The sequence below is a fragment of the Aegilops tauschii genome, chromosome 3 (assembly GCF_002575655.3).
Source record: "Aegilops tauschii subsp. strangulata cultivar AL8/78 chromosome 3, Aet v6.0, whole genome shotgun sequence".
Lineage (NCBI taxonomy): Eukaryota > Viridiplantae > Streptophyta > Magnoliopsida > Poales > Poaceae > Aegilops > Aegilops tauschii.
The window spans coordinates 189,067,068-189,081,900 of NC_053037.3; the positions used below are offsets into that span (position 1 = coordinate 189,067,068).

Genomic DNA, 14,833 nt, shown 5'->3' on the forward strand with positions numbered 1-14,833 from the left:
AATAGTAGTAAATGCAGAATCGTTTCGGTCTACTTGTCACGGACGTAATGCTTATATACATGATCTTTGTCATGAATATCAGCATAACTATACGTTTTTTTATCAATTGTCCAACAATAATATCTCTACCCACCATATGTTATTTTTATGAGAGAGAAGCCTATAGTGAAAACTATGGCCCTCGGGTCTACTTTTATCATATTACTAAAACCAAAATTACCTTGCTGCAATTTTACTCTTTTTGTTTTACTTTTCAATTTATCTATCTATCATTACCAGATTTAATCCTTGCAAGTAATGAGTTCAAGGTGATTGACAACCCTCTTGCCCACGTTGGGTGCAAGTGCTTGCTCTTATGTGTGTAGGTACTGCTTACTAGGAATTTACGTGGTTCTCCTATTGGTTCGATAACATTGGTTCTCACTGAGGGAAATACTATCCGCTACTATATTGCTTCACCATTCCTTTTGGGAGGAAATCCCAACGCAACTCACAAGTAGCAGAAGCCTCGGTGTAACATGAACAAGAAGCGCCGTAATAGAGGAAGTAGCAGCGACGCTGAGGAGACCGAGGTTAACGCCGACTTCAGCAACCAGCGTGGCGTAACAAAAGGAAGCCTTTTCAAGGAGGCAAGGATGGACCGACACAGTTCGACAAGATTCGCGGGTCTGCGGGCGGGGGCGGGGCGGTGTTGGCTGGGAGGGTCCTTGGCGGTCGGGTGGTAGCCGCGGCGATGGCGGACACGGCGGCAACGACGAATCGGGCAGCGGCAAATACAACAGACTCGCGGGGCTGCGGGCGGTGCAGTGGTGGCTATGCGGGTGGTTGGCGGTCGGGTAGTTGTTGCGGTGACGGAGGACACGGCGGCGATGGAAAAACGGCTGATTCGTTGCGTGCGGCGGCGGGCGGCGGGCGAAATCCGACGGAACCGGCAGCGGGGGTGCTGGAGGGGCGGATCTGGCGCGGGGCGACGACGGCAGGGTGTGGGCGGGTGGGCGGGCGGCGAGAGGAAGAAGATGGGGTTGGGGAAATTAAGTGAAACGGCGGTTGACGGTTGGCGCGCGGTTGACGTTTTTACATCTCTGTTGATGGAGATGTATGATTGCATCGTGAGATGTTGTATTTTACTTCCTCCGTAAACTAATATAACAGTATTTTAATTATCTAAACGCTCTTATATTAGTTTATAGAGTATATCTTTAAAAGGTAAAGACGTATTTTTTTTTTCATCTACGTCATGTGTTGAAGAGGGGGTTTGGGGCGTCGAAAATGAAAGTCTATTGAAGATGCTCTAAACGTACCCGTTACCCCCACAAAGGAAAATTAATCAAACTGAAAAATACAACAAGCCGCACCCTGACAGAACCGTCGTCACAAACCCCCCGTCTCGATCTTGGAGAGAAGGAAAAGCCAGTTCGCTACCGCAGCCGTGATGGGCGAGGCCGACCACTACAGGACGCTGGGGCTCCGGCGAGATGCCAGCAAAGCCGAGGTCAAGGCCGCATTCTCCCGCCTCGCCCTCCTCCACCACCCCGACCGCCACGCCCAGGCCGACGCCGCCACCCGCCGCTTCCGCCAGGTGTACGACGCCTACCACGTCCTCTACGATGACCACCGCCGCGCCGAGTATGACCTCCGCACCTCCTCGGCTTGGAGCGGCTTCGGTCACGGCGGCGCCAAGTCCCGCTCCTCCTCGGCCTCGGGTGGCTACGGGCATGGCGGGGCCTCCTCTTCGCCTTCGGGTCGCTACGGGTACCCACACGGATGCGGCGGCGATTTTCAGGACTGGCCATCTCCGAGGGAAGGCGAAAGTCTGGGCGTTTGGATGAGAGCCAATTGGCACCCCTTGCTCTGCTGGTAAGCACAAATTTCGCTGCTAAATCGGCGTCAAAGCTTTTGTTTCTTGTGGCATGACCACCCGTTCTAATTCCGGCGATATCGTCTAGTATCTGAAATGTGATTTCTCATGATCATAACTCTGCTGCAGCACCATGAGGATCGCAAAAGTTGTAATAGATGGCTGGAAGCTGTATAATACCTGGGTAAGTAAACAACCCCTCAACCTCTAAATTAGTCGATGGGTTTTGATTTCCCCTTAGTTAATCAATCAACTCCCTGTTCTCTTCGGCACATTTGGCTAACATGCATGCTTCAGTCAATTCTTGCTCCCGTTGTATGTCTACTATTAAATGTAGTCTGCTAAATCAGTACTAACTATTTTGGAATCATTGGTCTGTGTGAGTATATGCCATATTGCCATGTGGATGGTAGTCAAGCAAATTGACATGCTGATTAGATTGTTAGTGAGTAAGCTAATTAAATAAAAGAGTTAGTTAGAAACTGCAGAAGGTGTGCTACTCAAGCTGACAAAAGAGGGGTACAGGGGAATTCGCTCGTTTCCTCATTGCATCCTCTCATTCTTGACTGATTGTTCGCTTTGTGAAATGGGAAGTATTGTGTTAGCAAGTTAAAACACGCCAGCTCGATGTGCAATTCGGGATTACAAAATGCAGGTATCGATGTGATGTGCTGAAGTTCCCCTGCCCTATGGATAAATGCAGCACTAAAATTGTATCCTGCCATTGCTGATGTTTTATTTTACTGATTGCTATTTGGATTGATATTCAGATTAAATGCAATGCATGAACTTGGTGTCTGCCTGTTTACTTGCAGAAATCATCAAGGGAGTCGTCAATAGAGAAGGAAGCAGCGGAGTCTGAAGAGAAGATGAAGAATGAGCCCTCAGAAGAGAAAGAGTAGATGAACGGGGTTTCAGTCTGGCCCATGAGATGACCCACTGGCTACACATTCCAAGCCTAGTTCCACATTGTTGTGCAAGGTGTGAGGGAGCAACGCGTAAGGTGTAACTCTTGCCATTCTCTGAAACTTGTGGCACATGGCATTAGAGATACTAGAATCCTTGTAAATTTTGTCTAACTAGATTCCACTGCGGAACACATGTTTTCCGTCTTGAAAGATTTGGAAATGTAAGCCATCCACCGCCCCTAAGATTGCACTGGGATTTTGGTTTGTGTTCCAAGCGGTGTAAGATTACTGTCACTAGCTGCAGAAAGCAATGTACTCCCTTCGTCCCATAATATAGGACGTTTTTTGACACTAGTGTAGTGTCAAAAAACGTCTTACATTATGAGACGGAGGGAGTAGTATATAAATATATAATTGATGTGACGCTCTCACTTTAGCCCATTAACACGTACACATAGTGAATAGATATTACATCTTCTAAAGATAAATAGTGGTATGGTAAGAGAGACAAACAACTGTACTATTAAAGGGCAGTATGCCGTTGTAATGGTTACCACCTTCCCTCGCATCATTTTTCGCGCGACTAAAAAAATCGGTTTTGCTAAAGCACATCGAAATCCCGTGTCATTGATTTACATGGAGATTCGTGTTTGTATTTCTTTTACTTTTATCCGGGTATCTGTCATACTGCGGTTTTTTTGGTGTATCTAAAAAAGAGGCCCAGACTAAGATGAAAGAAACTGGGGGAGCACTCAGCCTCCTTGGACTCATCAATATGTTGTATATCCTTTAAACGAAGTTCAATCTATCTTCTGATTATTAGTGTTTTCAGTTAGGTGATTAGTCCTTCTACGGCCGCCACCGGCGGTGGCGGCTGGGCACATGTTACTTTTCTAGCAATCTTGTACCCTTATATCCGGTCGATGTCTGCCCATTACACATGACTCGAACGAAGCTCGCTCGTGGAGTAGATCAATTCGTGGTTGAAGCACACTCGTACACAGCAGGCTAAAAGCTAGCCAGTTGTCGGTTCTATGCGGCCAGACGTTTTGCATTGGGCAGGTGTTTCTACACAGATCATCTAATTGATTGTAGCTGAGATTGGTGCAATGAGTCAAAATTATGGTAAAATAGCACTTGCCAAACGCATAGGCTGTTTTGCCAAAACATAGAAAAACTAGAGTCTTTGGAAACCAAAGTATTCATTGTCCACACATTGAAAAACTGAGGTTTTGAATTACTATAGTTTTTTTTAACTGTGTTGCCAAACTAAGCCAACTTATATATATATTTAATTGAGTCACTTAGATGTGTAATAACTAGAGATAACCCACCCGCAGAAAAAACAGCAAATGTAGTGACCCACTAAAGCACGTCGCACGTTAGATTTAAAAAAGGCACTTTGCACACCCGGTCTCCGCAACCCCATGTTCCCGTCTCTATCGCGTGAAAAGTGTCGGCGCCGCTTTGCCCACACACCTGAGCACCATTGCTCCTGCCGAGAGCTCTCGGCCCGCAGCCACGTGCCACGCATGGCCAATCAATGCCTTCCACCGCCGCTCCTCTCCTGGTCTGCCTCGCGGTCGCTGTGTCGTCGTCTTGTCTGTGCCTCCGTGAATAACGCCACCCGATCTCTACACGACGATTTGCCCTTCTTGTCGCCGTTCAACTCTCATCTCCTCACTACAAAAATTGTGCTATTTTGTGACGGACCGAAAAACATATTTTCTGTGATGATTTTTCATCACCAACTGATTTCCTCACGGATCAGCTCCCTCGAGTACTTTGATGATATTCTGGCCTGATTTTAGGTGACGCATTTGACTGTCATTAGGTATGTGCATATTCTGCGACGATTTGTAGCGTCACGAAAAATGTTTGCGGATTAGAGAAAGGATAAAAAAATGGTGCAGTGGGTTAAAAATGTAGTTTTGGGTTTTTTTGCATGATAGATTTTTGAACACATTAGAATCAAATTTGTAGGGCTAATGAGTTAGGATGCTCGTATTGAAATCCATTGAATTTGTTTGTACGCGCTCTCATTTTACTAACTATGAGATGATATACTCTTAATAAAGCATGGATGAGAAAGTATGATCACAGAGACTAACATATCACTAAAAGTTCAGACATAGAACAAACATTTGGTTGAAATCTCTATCATGTCATCGCTGGCCAACTCCATGAGGGTTGAAATCACGGACAATAATATATATAAAGAGGAGCTTGAAATATCTGTTGCGAGAGATAATACACGTAGGGGGGAAACCCTAACACTCCTAACCACCAATCCTATAAGGACGCTGCAGGGATCCAAGACCATTGGTGGCCACCTCCATGGTCAGTGTCGGCATCCATGGGCTTCCTCCACAATTACGGCGTGTCTGCTACCACTTCATCAACCACCTCCACACCACAAGAAGGCCATGGTCATGGGCAATCTCTAAAAGTCTGATTAGTGCCACCCCTTATTTGCATATGATCAGGTGTTCTAATCACGAGACTAAGATCTTTTTTCAGTTAATCCTAAAGCAATTATTCCAAATTTTGTTTAAGAATCAATTATTCTTTTTTTAGTGCTGAGAATCGATTATTCAATTTTTTAGACAAGATTATTCTAAATTTATGACCAGTAATCATGTATCAGTGGGCTAGTCAAATAAGCTAGACCGGCCCGGCCCATCAGTCTAATAGCTCTGGAAGAACGGGCGGCGGTAAGAGCGGCCACGCTGCCGTCGTCGTCGCCTTCCTCCTCGATTCCTCGTCGTGCTTGCTCGCGATCCATTCTACAGGGAGGCGAAACCCTCTGCGCGCCATGGGCGACCACTACGGTACGCTCGGGGTGCGGCCCGACGCTACCAAGGCCGAGGTCAAGGCCGCCTTCCGCCGCCGCGCCCTGCGCGACCACCCCGACCGCCACGCTCAATCCGGCGACGCCGGTGCCCGAGCCGAAGCCGCGCGGCGCTTCCGCCAGGCCTCTGACGCCTACCACGTCCTCTCCGACGACCGAAGGAGGGCCGAGTACGACCTCCGTCTCCGCTCTTCCTCCTATGTCCGCACATCCTCCTCCACCTGGGCCTCCTCCTCGGGTTCGCACGGCTACGGCTACGGGCACAGAGAAAGTTCTTGGCGGCGGCCGCCTCCGGGAGGCGGAGGCGCATCGGTGGGATACGATTGGGGCTTGTTGCTGAAGGCGATGACGCGGCGAAGGTTCCTTCTCAATCTCGGCTTCTCCAGGTACCAAATTGGCATCGATACTTTTCTTTCTTGAGTTCCTATGGCGCCGCGCAGAGGGCTCTTGCACTAATTTTGTTAGGTTTCCAACTTTCAAGAGAGAGTCCAATACCATTGCATGATTGTTACACAGTATGGTTTATGGATGTCTTGGTGTAAGAAATTAAACAGAACGTCAGAACCAAACCTCTAAATTGGGTTACCACAAGTACTAGAATATTTGTTATCATTGCTGTCCGGTCAAATATGAATGCTCTTGGAGCTGGCAATCAGTTCCAAAAAACAGAATCAGACATTTTTCCAAAGAAATTTTGACATATATTTTGAACTTCAATACCTGTTCCACCTCATGCAATGGCATTCTTACTTCATAACTGTTTTGGCTGTTGACAGAGTACTTCTAATTCATAAATGTGAAACTAAAATTGACATGATCATATGGCTACTCTTGGTGGAATGGTGATTGATGATGAGTCGGTGAAGTCGGCTCATAAATCCTTAATGATCATGGTTAGATGACACAGATTGGTGCTAAAATCAATGCTAAGTAGTAGTGAGGGGCTTAAATGCCAAACTAACATGGAACAATGTGAGTGTGAGTGTTGTTAACAAATCTATCCGAGGAATCGAACAAACTAACATGGAACAAGCCTCTGCACACAGTTTTTTTTCCAATAAATGAACCAGATTTGAAAATAATGAGTTTATTGGACTGAAAACCAATTTAAAGCCATCTCAACATTGGACATAGCCTTCTTTAACGAACGCAGGTGCAGCAAATTCCCCGGAGTGATAGTTTTTTCCGAAGTAAGCTTCAAGTCGACCTTCCCTACTCCAAAAGCAGCAGACCTGAGCTGTTTCCTATCAAGGAAGGAAGAACTGTTGGCACATGCACGAGTTTGGCTCTTGTATGAACCAACCAATCAATGGATTGACAATTGACATGCTATAACCTATAAGTAGAACAAGGGTATAATGAATAATCATACAGTGAGGTACTAGATTCACTGACAACCATGCCTAGAGTTCTACCCTTGCGAGCCATTCTTCCCACCTTCCCTGTCGTGGCATACATATCTTGGCCTTGTGGCCTACCTCACTGCACTTAAAGCAGGTGGCACCTTAAAGTTTGTTGCTTACTAGATTGGATTTTGATGCCCTGTCATGTTTGACACAAGCCACGTCTCTCCTCCACATCCTGGTGAGCAGTCGAGTCATCAAACTTCATGCCCTCTCATTTCTGATTAAGTGCGGCGGCAAAACTTCTCCGTGATGGAGATTTTAGGAATTATGCCCCTACAACAAACTTGGAGTTGTCTTGAACATCGGATTGAGCCATCTTATCGACTATTGTTGTAGGATCGTGGGACTGCCTTATCACTGACTCATTATCAACTGTCTTGTTGTTGTGGTCTTGTTCGACCACCTAGATCTAGCACCCTGATTCTGAAACCACGAATTGGTGGTCTAACACACCCTGTAGCTCCACGATAAATTTGTATGTCATAGAGCTGCTCCGAAAAGATCATACACACAGCAGTTTTGTTTGCTACCTCAAGATCCACCTGCTGGCAAACCAGCAGGTGTCACCTGTAGTATAACCCACCACAAGTTATAGGGTGAGTGATACTCACGTACTTAGACTGCCATCTTTAATGTTTTCAGTATTCAGTCCTTAAATATGAAGATTAGTCACAATGACATGTTATTCTATAGTGATGTTTGGAGTGCTAAAGCTAATGAAGTCGCAATGACAAGTTATTCTCTAGTGATGTCTGGAGTGCTAAAGCTAATGATTTTTTTTTTCACTTATTTAATTTCTCTGAAAAATACATGCAATATGAAGTAATAACCGAATCTCTTTTAGTTGAATTGCAAGTCAGTACCCAAGAGATAAATTAACATCACTAACCAACTGATTAAGAGTAGGCAGGAGAGCGCAAAGCATACAATGTATTGTTGATCGTGCTAGTATGGGAAGAACAAGACAGCTCCACACAAGGCAACATGAAACTGATGTCCAGGCAAATAAACTATTAATCATGATAGAATAGACATACATGTACTAGAAAGTAATAGCAGGTATTAATAACACTAGATCACTCAAACAGAATAATATAATTACCTGAGTGAGATTAAACAGTTTGATACACTTATACTCTGATGGGAAATTCACTCGAAGAGTCGACCACGTTCAGTGGCCAGCCCAAGAACAGAGGAAGTAGATGTTACGTGCACATGTCAACGTAACTCATCCCACACGGCTGAGAGAATGTCCTAGAGGGTGCTAAATTTTGACCGGTCATGGCGTGTGCTACCAGGAGATCCATATGCTTAACATTGCAAACTCCTGTGATTCCCTTTAGCGTTTTATGTAGTAATATCAACTGTTCTAGTCCGAATGGCCTCCCATTATTTTTGTTATGATAGTGGTTGAGTTCGATAGCTGATGATGATAATTCTGCACTGCAGTGTATTGCTTTCTGGTGCAGCTTTTCTTGATGGAAGTATTCTGGAACTCTGGAACATGAATAACTCTGGGGTAAGTGTATATAGCCGGTGAACTTCTAGTGCTTTATCTAGAGTAACTTTCTGTTATGACCGGCATATTAGGTGGGCTGTGGCCCAAGTTATCTTATCGTTATTAGGGGCTTAGCCCAATTATCTTATCGGTATTAGGGTCGTTTGCTTAGGAGTCAAGTAAACCTCTCTATATAAGGAGAGGAGATGTATCAATCTAATCAAGCAAGAAGCAATCAGTATTTGCTCGGCTTCCTTTAGGGAGCCGGGAGACCTAACCCTAGCTGCCTCTTGCGCCGCTGCCGCCTCTTCTCCACCAAGCAAGGACGGCGCCCAGCCGCCGGCCACCGCGTCCTCGACCTCGTCTTCCTCCATCTTCCCCCTACAATCTCCACCCTAGAACCGACAGAACCCTAGCTCCTAACACCTTGGTATCAGGTAGCTCAGTTCCGATCATGTCTTCGCCGCCGCCCATCCCGTCACTTCCGCTGCCGACCGTCACCACCGCGCCGCTGGCCTTCTCCACTGCGCCGCTGCCCTCCCCGTCCGCGTCGCTGGTCGCATCCTCCGGCGCCACCACCACCCAGATGACGGCGCCCTCCACCGCACCACCGGCCGCCGTCTACTCCCCGGCGGAGATCATCGGGGTCCTCAACGATCTCGTCACCGCCGTCCAGGGGATACGGCTATACCTAGCCGGCCCCTACGGGCCGCCGGCCGCCGCGACCGGGCCAGCCGCCCTGCCGTGGTATTCGGCACCCGCGGCGCCGACCGGGCCTCTACACCACCACTGGCCGCTTCAGCCGTCGCCCGCCGCCGCGCCCCAATGGCCGCAGTGGCCGGCGCCGGCCTCGCCGCGTCACCCACGCCACCCGGGTCCTCGCCGCCACCGCCCTGGCAGCCGCCGCACCCCGGGGCCACCGCGACGCTGGTCGGGCCACTGCAGCCCTCGCTGCAGCTACAGCCAGTCCCCGCCACCGCCCCGATCTGGCCACAATGGCCGGCCGTGGCCATCGCCGCGCCCGCCGCCTCTGCCGTTTCCAGGCAGCAGCAGTTGCCACTGCCGGCGCCTCCGCCGCCCAGCACCGGGCTGACTACAACCGCGCCGGCGGGCGTGCCGATTCAGTAAGTGCGGTTCCCGCCCTCGCCGTCCCAGCTTTCGGCCTGGTTGGCCGGGACGTCACCGCCGCCAGTCTACACCATGGCCGCGGACCACCCGGCGCCCTCCCTGCCGTACGACGGGCCCTTCGGCTCCGCAGGTTTCCACTCTGGCTTCGACGGGCCACTGCTTTCCAGCGAACCACCTGTGCACACCGGACCAACGCCATCCTCTTCGCTGCTCCGTACCGCCGAGCTGTACACTCACGGCGGTCATGCTCAGACACCGCCGCCGCCTCTTCTCCACCAAGCAAGGACGGCGCCTAGCCGCCGGCCGCCGCGCCCTCGACCTCGTCTTCCTCCATCTTCCCCCTACAATCTCCGCCCTAGAACCGACAGAACCCTAGCTCCTAACACTTTCATTCTCATTTATTTCTTTTCTCTCTCAGTATCCACGTGAGTTCCTTTGGTTTAATGATTTAACCCTTGTTCTTTTGAATTTATTTCTGTGAAGAGCAAGTTGATTTGGTTGCTGAGTGACAAAAGCTGAGTGAAGCTTATAATATGCAGTTGATTAGAATTGTTAGAAGGGAAAAGGTGGTACAAAACATCAAACGGTGAAACTTAATCATTTTAACGTTATCCATGTGATACCTTCTCCTTATCTGATTGTGACCATCACTGTAATGCGTCCAGTTTGTTCATTAAGCTAGAAAGATTGCAATTCACTGATAAGTTCAGGTTAACTGCGGAATATGATGGAGATGCCCTTTTCTTTTTCCCCAGTTGGTAGTTAGAATGCTTCAGTTTGGATTTTCCTGTACCTTCCAATGATGAACCACCCTTTGGAAACTATGGAACTGCTTCATGTTTTTCAAAGTTGTATTTCCAATTGGTTAGAAAATGAACATCAGTTTTTGAGAGTTTTCAATTTTCAGATGTAATTAAACTTAACCCCTTGGTAACTTGTAGCTGCTCGGCCAGGTGAGGAGTAGGGATTAATCGGTGAATCGGCCTATTAACTGAATTTATCGGTAACCTATTCATTGGTAGGTTAATTAGGACCTGCATATGGTGTTCATTGACTTAGAGAAGCCCTACGATAAGATACAGCGGAATGTCATGTGGTGGGCCTTGGAGAAACACAAAGTCCCAGCAAAGTACATTACCCTCATCAAGGACATGTATGATAATGTTGTGACAAGTGTTCGAACAAGTGATGGCGACACTGATGACTTCCCGATTAAAATAGGACTGCACCAGGGGTCAGCTTTGAGCCCTTATCTTTTTGCTCTGGTGATGGATGAGGTCACAAGTGATATACAAGGAGATATCCCATGGTGTATGCTCTTTGCGGATGATGTGGTGCTAGTTGATGATAGTCGGACGGGGGTCAATAGGAAGTTAGAGCTATGGAGACAAATCTTGGAATCCAAAGGTTTTAGGCTTAGTAGAACTAAAACCGAGTGCATGAGGTGCGGTTTCAGTACTACTAGGCACGAGGAGGAGGTTAGCCTTGATGGGAAGGTGGTGCCTCAAAAAGACACCTTTAGATATTTAGGGTCTATGCTGCAGAAGGATGGGGATATCGATGAAGACGTGAATCATCGAATCAAAGCAGGATGGATGAAGTGGCGCCAAGCTTCTGGCATTCTTTGTGACGAGAGAGTGCCACGAAAACTAAAAGGCAAGTTCTATAGGACAGCGGTTCGACCCGCAATGTTGTATGGCGTTGAGTGTTGGCCGACTAAAAGGCGACATGTTCAACAGTTGGGTGTGGCGGAGATGCGCATGTTGAGATGGATGTGTGGCTACACAAGGAAGGACCGAGTCCGAAATGATGATATACGAGATAAAGTTGGGGTAGCGCCAATTGAAGAGAAGCTTGTCCATCATCGTTTGAGATGGTTTGGGCATATTCGGCGCAGGCCTCCAGAAGCACCAGTGCATAGCGGACGGCTAAAGCGTGCCGATAATGTCAAGAGAGGTCGGGGTAGACCGAACTTTACATGGGAGGAGTCCGTAAAGAGGGATATGAAGGATTGGAGTATCGACAGAGAACTAGCCATGGACAGGGGTGCGTGGAAGCTTGATATCCATGTGCCAGAACCATGAGTTGGTTGCGAGATCTTATGGGTTTCACCTCTAGCCTACCCCAACTTGTTGCCAGAACCATGAGTTGGTTGCGAGATCTTACGGTTTTCACCTCTAGCCCTTCCCCTATATATCTTAGCTACATATAGCAATAATGCAGCAGCAGCATCAATAAAGGAGAGGCAATAAGCAGCAGCAACAGCATGTAATACAGAGCAGGAGCAACATATAGCATAGCACAAAGCAGATCAGCATATAGCACAGACTGCTTGGGGAGGGGGCGGCGACCTGGAGCAGGAAGAAGAAGGGAGGCAAGCTCGTCTGCCATGCTGCTGGTCTCGGGGAGGGGGAGGGGGGGGGGGGGGGGGGGTCAGCGGGCTCGAGTGGGAGGAAGAGGCTCGGTGCCTGGTTCCTTGAGGAGTGCAGGCACCTCGGATGGCGCCGGCAGCTGTTCGGGGCGCCGGCGGCTGCACACAGCCTCCTCCAATGAGGGTTACTACGGGAGGGGAGGGGAGACTGAGAAGGGCCTGACCTAAAACACCTAGTTTTGGGGTAAAGGAGGGAATGGTCCAAATTTTGGAGCCCAAATTTATCTCTCCCTCTATTCAGTTAATCGGCCCAGTGGAATAAATCGGCCTGACAGCCGATTAATCCACTGGACCAGTTAACGCGATGGATAAGGTGTTATCGCATCCTTGACCTACGGATTCAGGATTAACTGGCCGATTACCCTAAATATCGGCCGATATTTTTAACAGTGTGTAGAAATGATTATTCTTGTTTACTTGAGGAATTTGCGTTCACTAAATCATAAGTATATTGAGTTTAAATGTTCTACACATATATGTACACCAAATCTTATTGGCATGCTTAGCAGTAGCAGCTATAATGAGCTCACACACTTTCTTTTCTTGCTTATAAGTATAAGATAGTAAAAATGTGTCTTATTTTGACTCTGATTACAACTTTCCCGTCATAGTACTTTATATCTCTTACACCTTTTTTCTTGTACGTCAGGGTAGTATATCCTAGATCTAGAGGTTGCAAGGCCTAGCTACTCCAGCACATCAGTTTTGTTAGGTGTGTAATTTCGTGTGTAAAGGTGATAAGAAACCCATCGGGCAGCTTAGTTAACATGTGTTCTTAGTTATGCTGGGTAGGGTGAGTGAGAAACAAAGAGGAGGATTATTATAATTATATAAATATTGTGTCAGGCATCATCAGCATATGACTAGTACTTAATCTTATTCTTGCTATTACTACTTACTAGTACTAGTGTTGTAGAAAAAAACGATTACTACTTACTACTAGTGACATGAAGTCGTGTTTTGTCTATCTGCTGTGCAGAAATCATTTGAAGAAGCAATGGAGTCGATTGAGAAGGTAAAAGGGGGAAAGGGGAATAGGTAGAGAAGTAGGTAAGTTCCATCAAATTGTGGTACACTGGTACATAGACAAACGAGTGTGCATGTTGTTGTTCAGATACTTCTGTACAGTCGGAATAATATTTGTGACAAAGTGACAACTGATTACCTGATCAGCGTAGCTGTGGATGATTGTGATGTGCATCTATGCCTAAGGTTCTTCCAGTGCAAAGATTCAAACAAGTTGTCTTTTAACCTCCTCTAATCATGTTTTGTTTCCTCAGAATCTGCAAGTAATTGCATTGTGTAGTGTAATGGTACAGACCGAATTTGGACCGCCGATCGTCTGGAGAAGCGTGGTTGGGTCAATTGTGGTCTTTGTCCACTATGCAACAGAGAGCAAGAAACGGGGCCACACCTCTTCTTCAAGTGTCGTTACACTCTTAGGCTTTGGAGATCTATCATCGAGAAGCTTGGGCTACATCACGTCAACATTCCCGATTGGCATCTTGATGAATCCGTCAAGGAGTGGTGGGTCAAGCGTACCGATGACCGAAACCCGAATTGGCATGCCATGTCCTCTCTCGTCATGCTCACCTCTTGGACCATTTGGAACGAGCGAAATGCTAGGGTATTTCGGCAAAAATCTGCGCCACCGCCTATTCTCCTCCAAATCATCATTGGTGAGGCAAAGTTATGGGTTACTGCCGGCGCCAAGAAGCTAGGGACTATCATTGTGTGTGAGTAATTGTCATGTCGCTTGTATGGGGTGTCCTGTAAAAATCTAAACTCTATTCTCTCCTTATTTAATAGATGAGGCAAATCTTATGCCTCCGTTTCAAAAAAAAAAAAATGGCACAGACAGAATGGTGGGTAGGAAGGTTGGCCTGGGCTTCGGGTAGCCTGTATTGTTGAGAGCTTGTGTCATGTCAGAGTGAAATTCATGTGCCTGCAAGGTTGTCCAAACTATGTCGTTGACAAAGAAAGAAAGAAGTAGCAGTTGGGCAGCTGCTGTCTGTTTGTCAACAAAATCATGCACGCAGACGCAAGCTCAGTGTGCCGTCACTTGACTCTGTCTCCACTAGGCGAGTCCACGAGTTCGTTTTACACAAACTTCATAAAATCTGTGATGGTCCGGCATCGCCACTCCTGCGGGTGTGCGCTGTCATGAGAGTGGTGTGTCCCTTCTGTCAAAAAAAAAAGAAAGAAAAGAGAGTGGTGTGTCCCTGTCTGCCTGGTAAGAAAAGCCACACTACAAATAGCATTAACACGTCATCCTAGGGCTGTAAAACCGCCATAGAACCATGCAGCTATTTGTTCTAAGAGTTAATTACACTTTTGATATATAAACTTGCACTAGATGTACATATTCATACACAAACATAAAAAAATGACATAAATCGGTTCTACAACTTGTATTCTGGGTACTTTCCGTCATCTGCTGTTAACTCTCCGTTAAACTCTGAATACCAGCTGACTTTTCACTCCATACCTGCATCTGCATGTGGGTCCGTCAATGCCTTAGACAGAAATAGAAGCATAGCAAATAACAACCAGCAGGAGTCGCCCACCCTTCACGTCGCAGCGCACGATGGCAACGCTCCAAATCTCTGCTCATCTACGTTGCGTGCGTTGCTCCATCCATGACCATCCCTCTGTCAAAAACGGTACGGAGTAGCTGAAAGGCAGAGCACGTTTAGGACCATAACACCAGCACAAGATTTTGTAAATTGTAATGCAGTACCACTACGGACGGA

At 47.2% G+C, this 14,833-nt stretch overlaps 2 protein-coding genes across 3 annotated transcripts; both read left to right on the plus strand.

Annotated features, from left to right (window-relative positions):
* Positions 1-1,357: 1,357 nt before the first annotated feature.
* Positions 1,358-3,049, plus strand: LOC109772960 (uncharacterized). The gene is made up of 3 exons (XM_020331673.3): positions 1,358-1,857; positions 1,988-2,042; positions 2,674-3,049. The coding sequence occupies exons 1-3, from the start codon at positions 1,433-1,435 to the stop codon at positions 2,758-2,760; spliced, it is 567 nt and encodes a 188-aa protein (XP_020187262.1). The 5' UTR covers positions 1,358-1,432; the 3' UTR covers positions 2,761-3,049.
* A 2,409-nt stretch (positions 3,050-5,458) lies between these two features.
* On the plus strand, positions 5,459-13,359 carry LOC109772940 (chaperone protein dnaJ 72). Of its 2 annotated transcripts, XM_020331655.4 has the most exons (3): positions 5,459-6,003; positions 8,473-8,542; positions 13,060-13,359. In XM_020331655.4, the coding sequence occupies exons 1-3, from the start codon at positions 5,582-5,584 to the stop codon at positions 13,120-13,122; spliced, it is 555 nt and encodes a 184-aa protein (XP_020187244.1). In that variant the 5' UTR covers positions 5,459-5,581; the 3' UTR covers positions 13,123-13,359. The 2 variants fall into 2 exon arrangements, with proteins under 2 accessions (XP_020187244.1, XP_040259708.1); XM_040403774.3 differs by lacking the exon at positions 8,473-8,542 and having other exon boundaries at positions 5,466-6,003.
* The last annotated feature ends 1,474 nt before the right edge of the window (positions 13,360-14,833 follow it).

Bases quoted from the DNA above. Each gene is read 5' to 3' on its own strand.
- LOC109772960 (XM_020331673.3), top strand. From the start codon at position 1,433: ATGGGCGAGGCCGACCACTACAGGACGCTGGGGCTCCGGCGAGATGCC. The intron at 1,858-1,987 runs GTAAGCACAAAT...ACTCTGCTGCAG, and splicing joins TGGCACCCCTTGCTCTGCTG to CACCATGAGGATCGCAAAAG. The intron at 2,043-2,673 runs GTAAGTAAACAA...GTTTACTTGCAG, and splicing joins GGAAGCTGTATAATACCTGG to AAATCATCAAGGGAGTCGTC.
- LOC109772940 (XM_020331655.4), top strand. From the start codon at position 5,582: ATGGGCGACCACTACGGTACGCTCGGGGTGCGGCCCGACGCTACCAAG. The intron at 6,004-8,472 runs GTACCAAATTGG...TCTGCACTGCAG, and splicing joins CTCAATCTCGGCTTCTCCAG to TGTATTGCTTTCTGGTGCAG. The intron at 8,543-13,059 runs GTAAGTGTATAT...TCTGCTGTGCAG, and splicing joins GGAACATGAATAACTCTGGG to AAATCATTTGAAGAAGCAAT.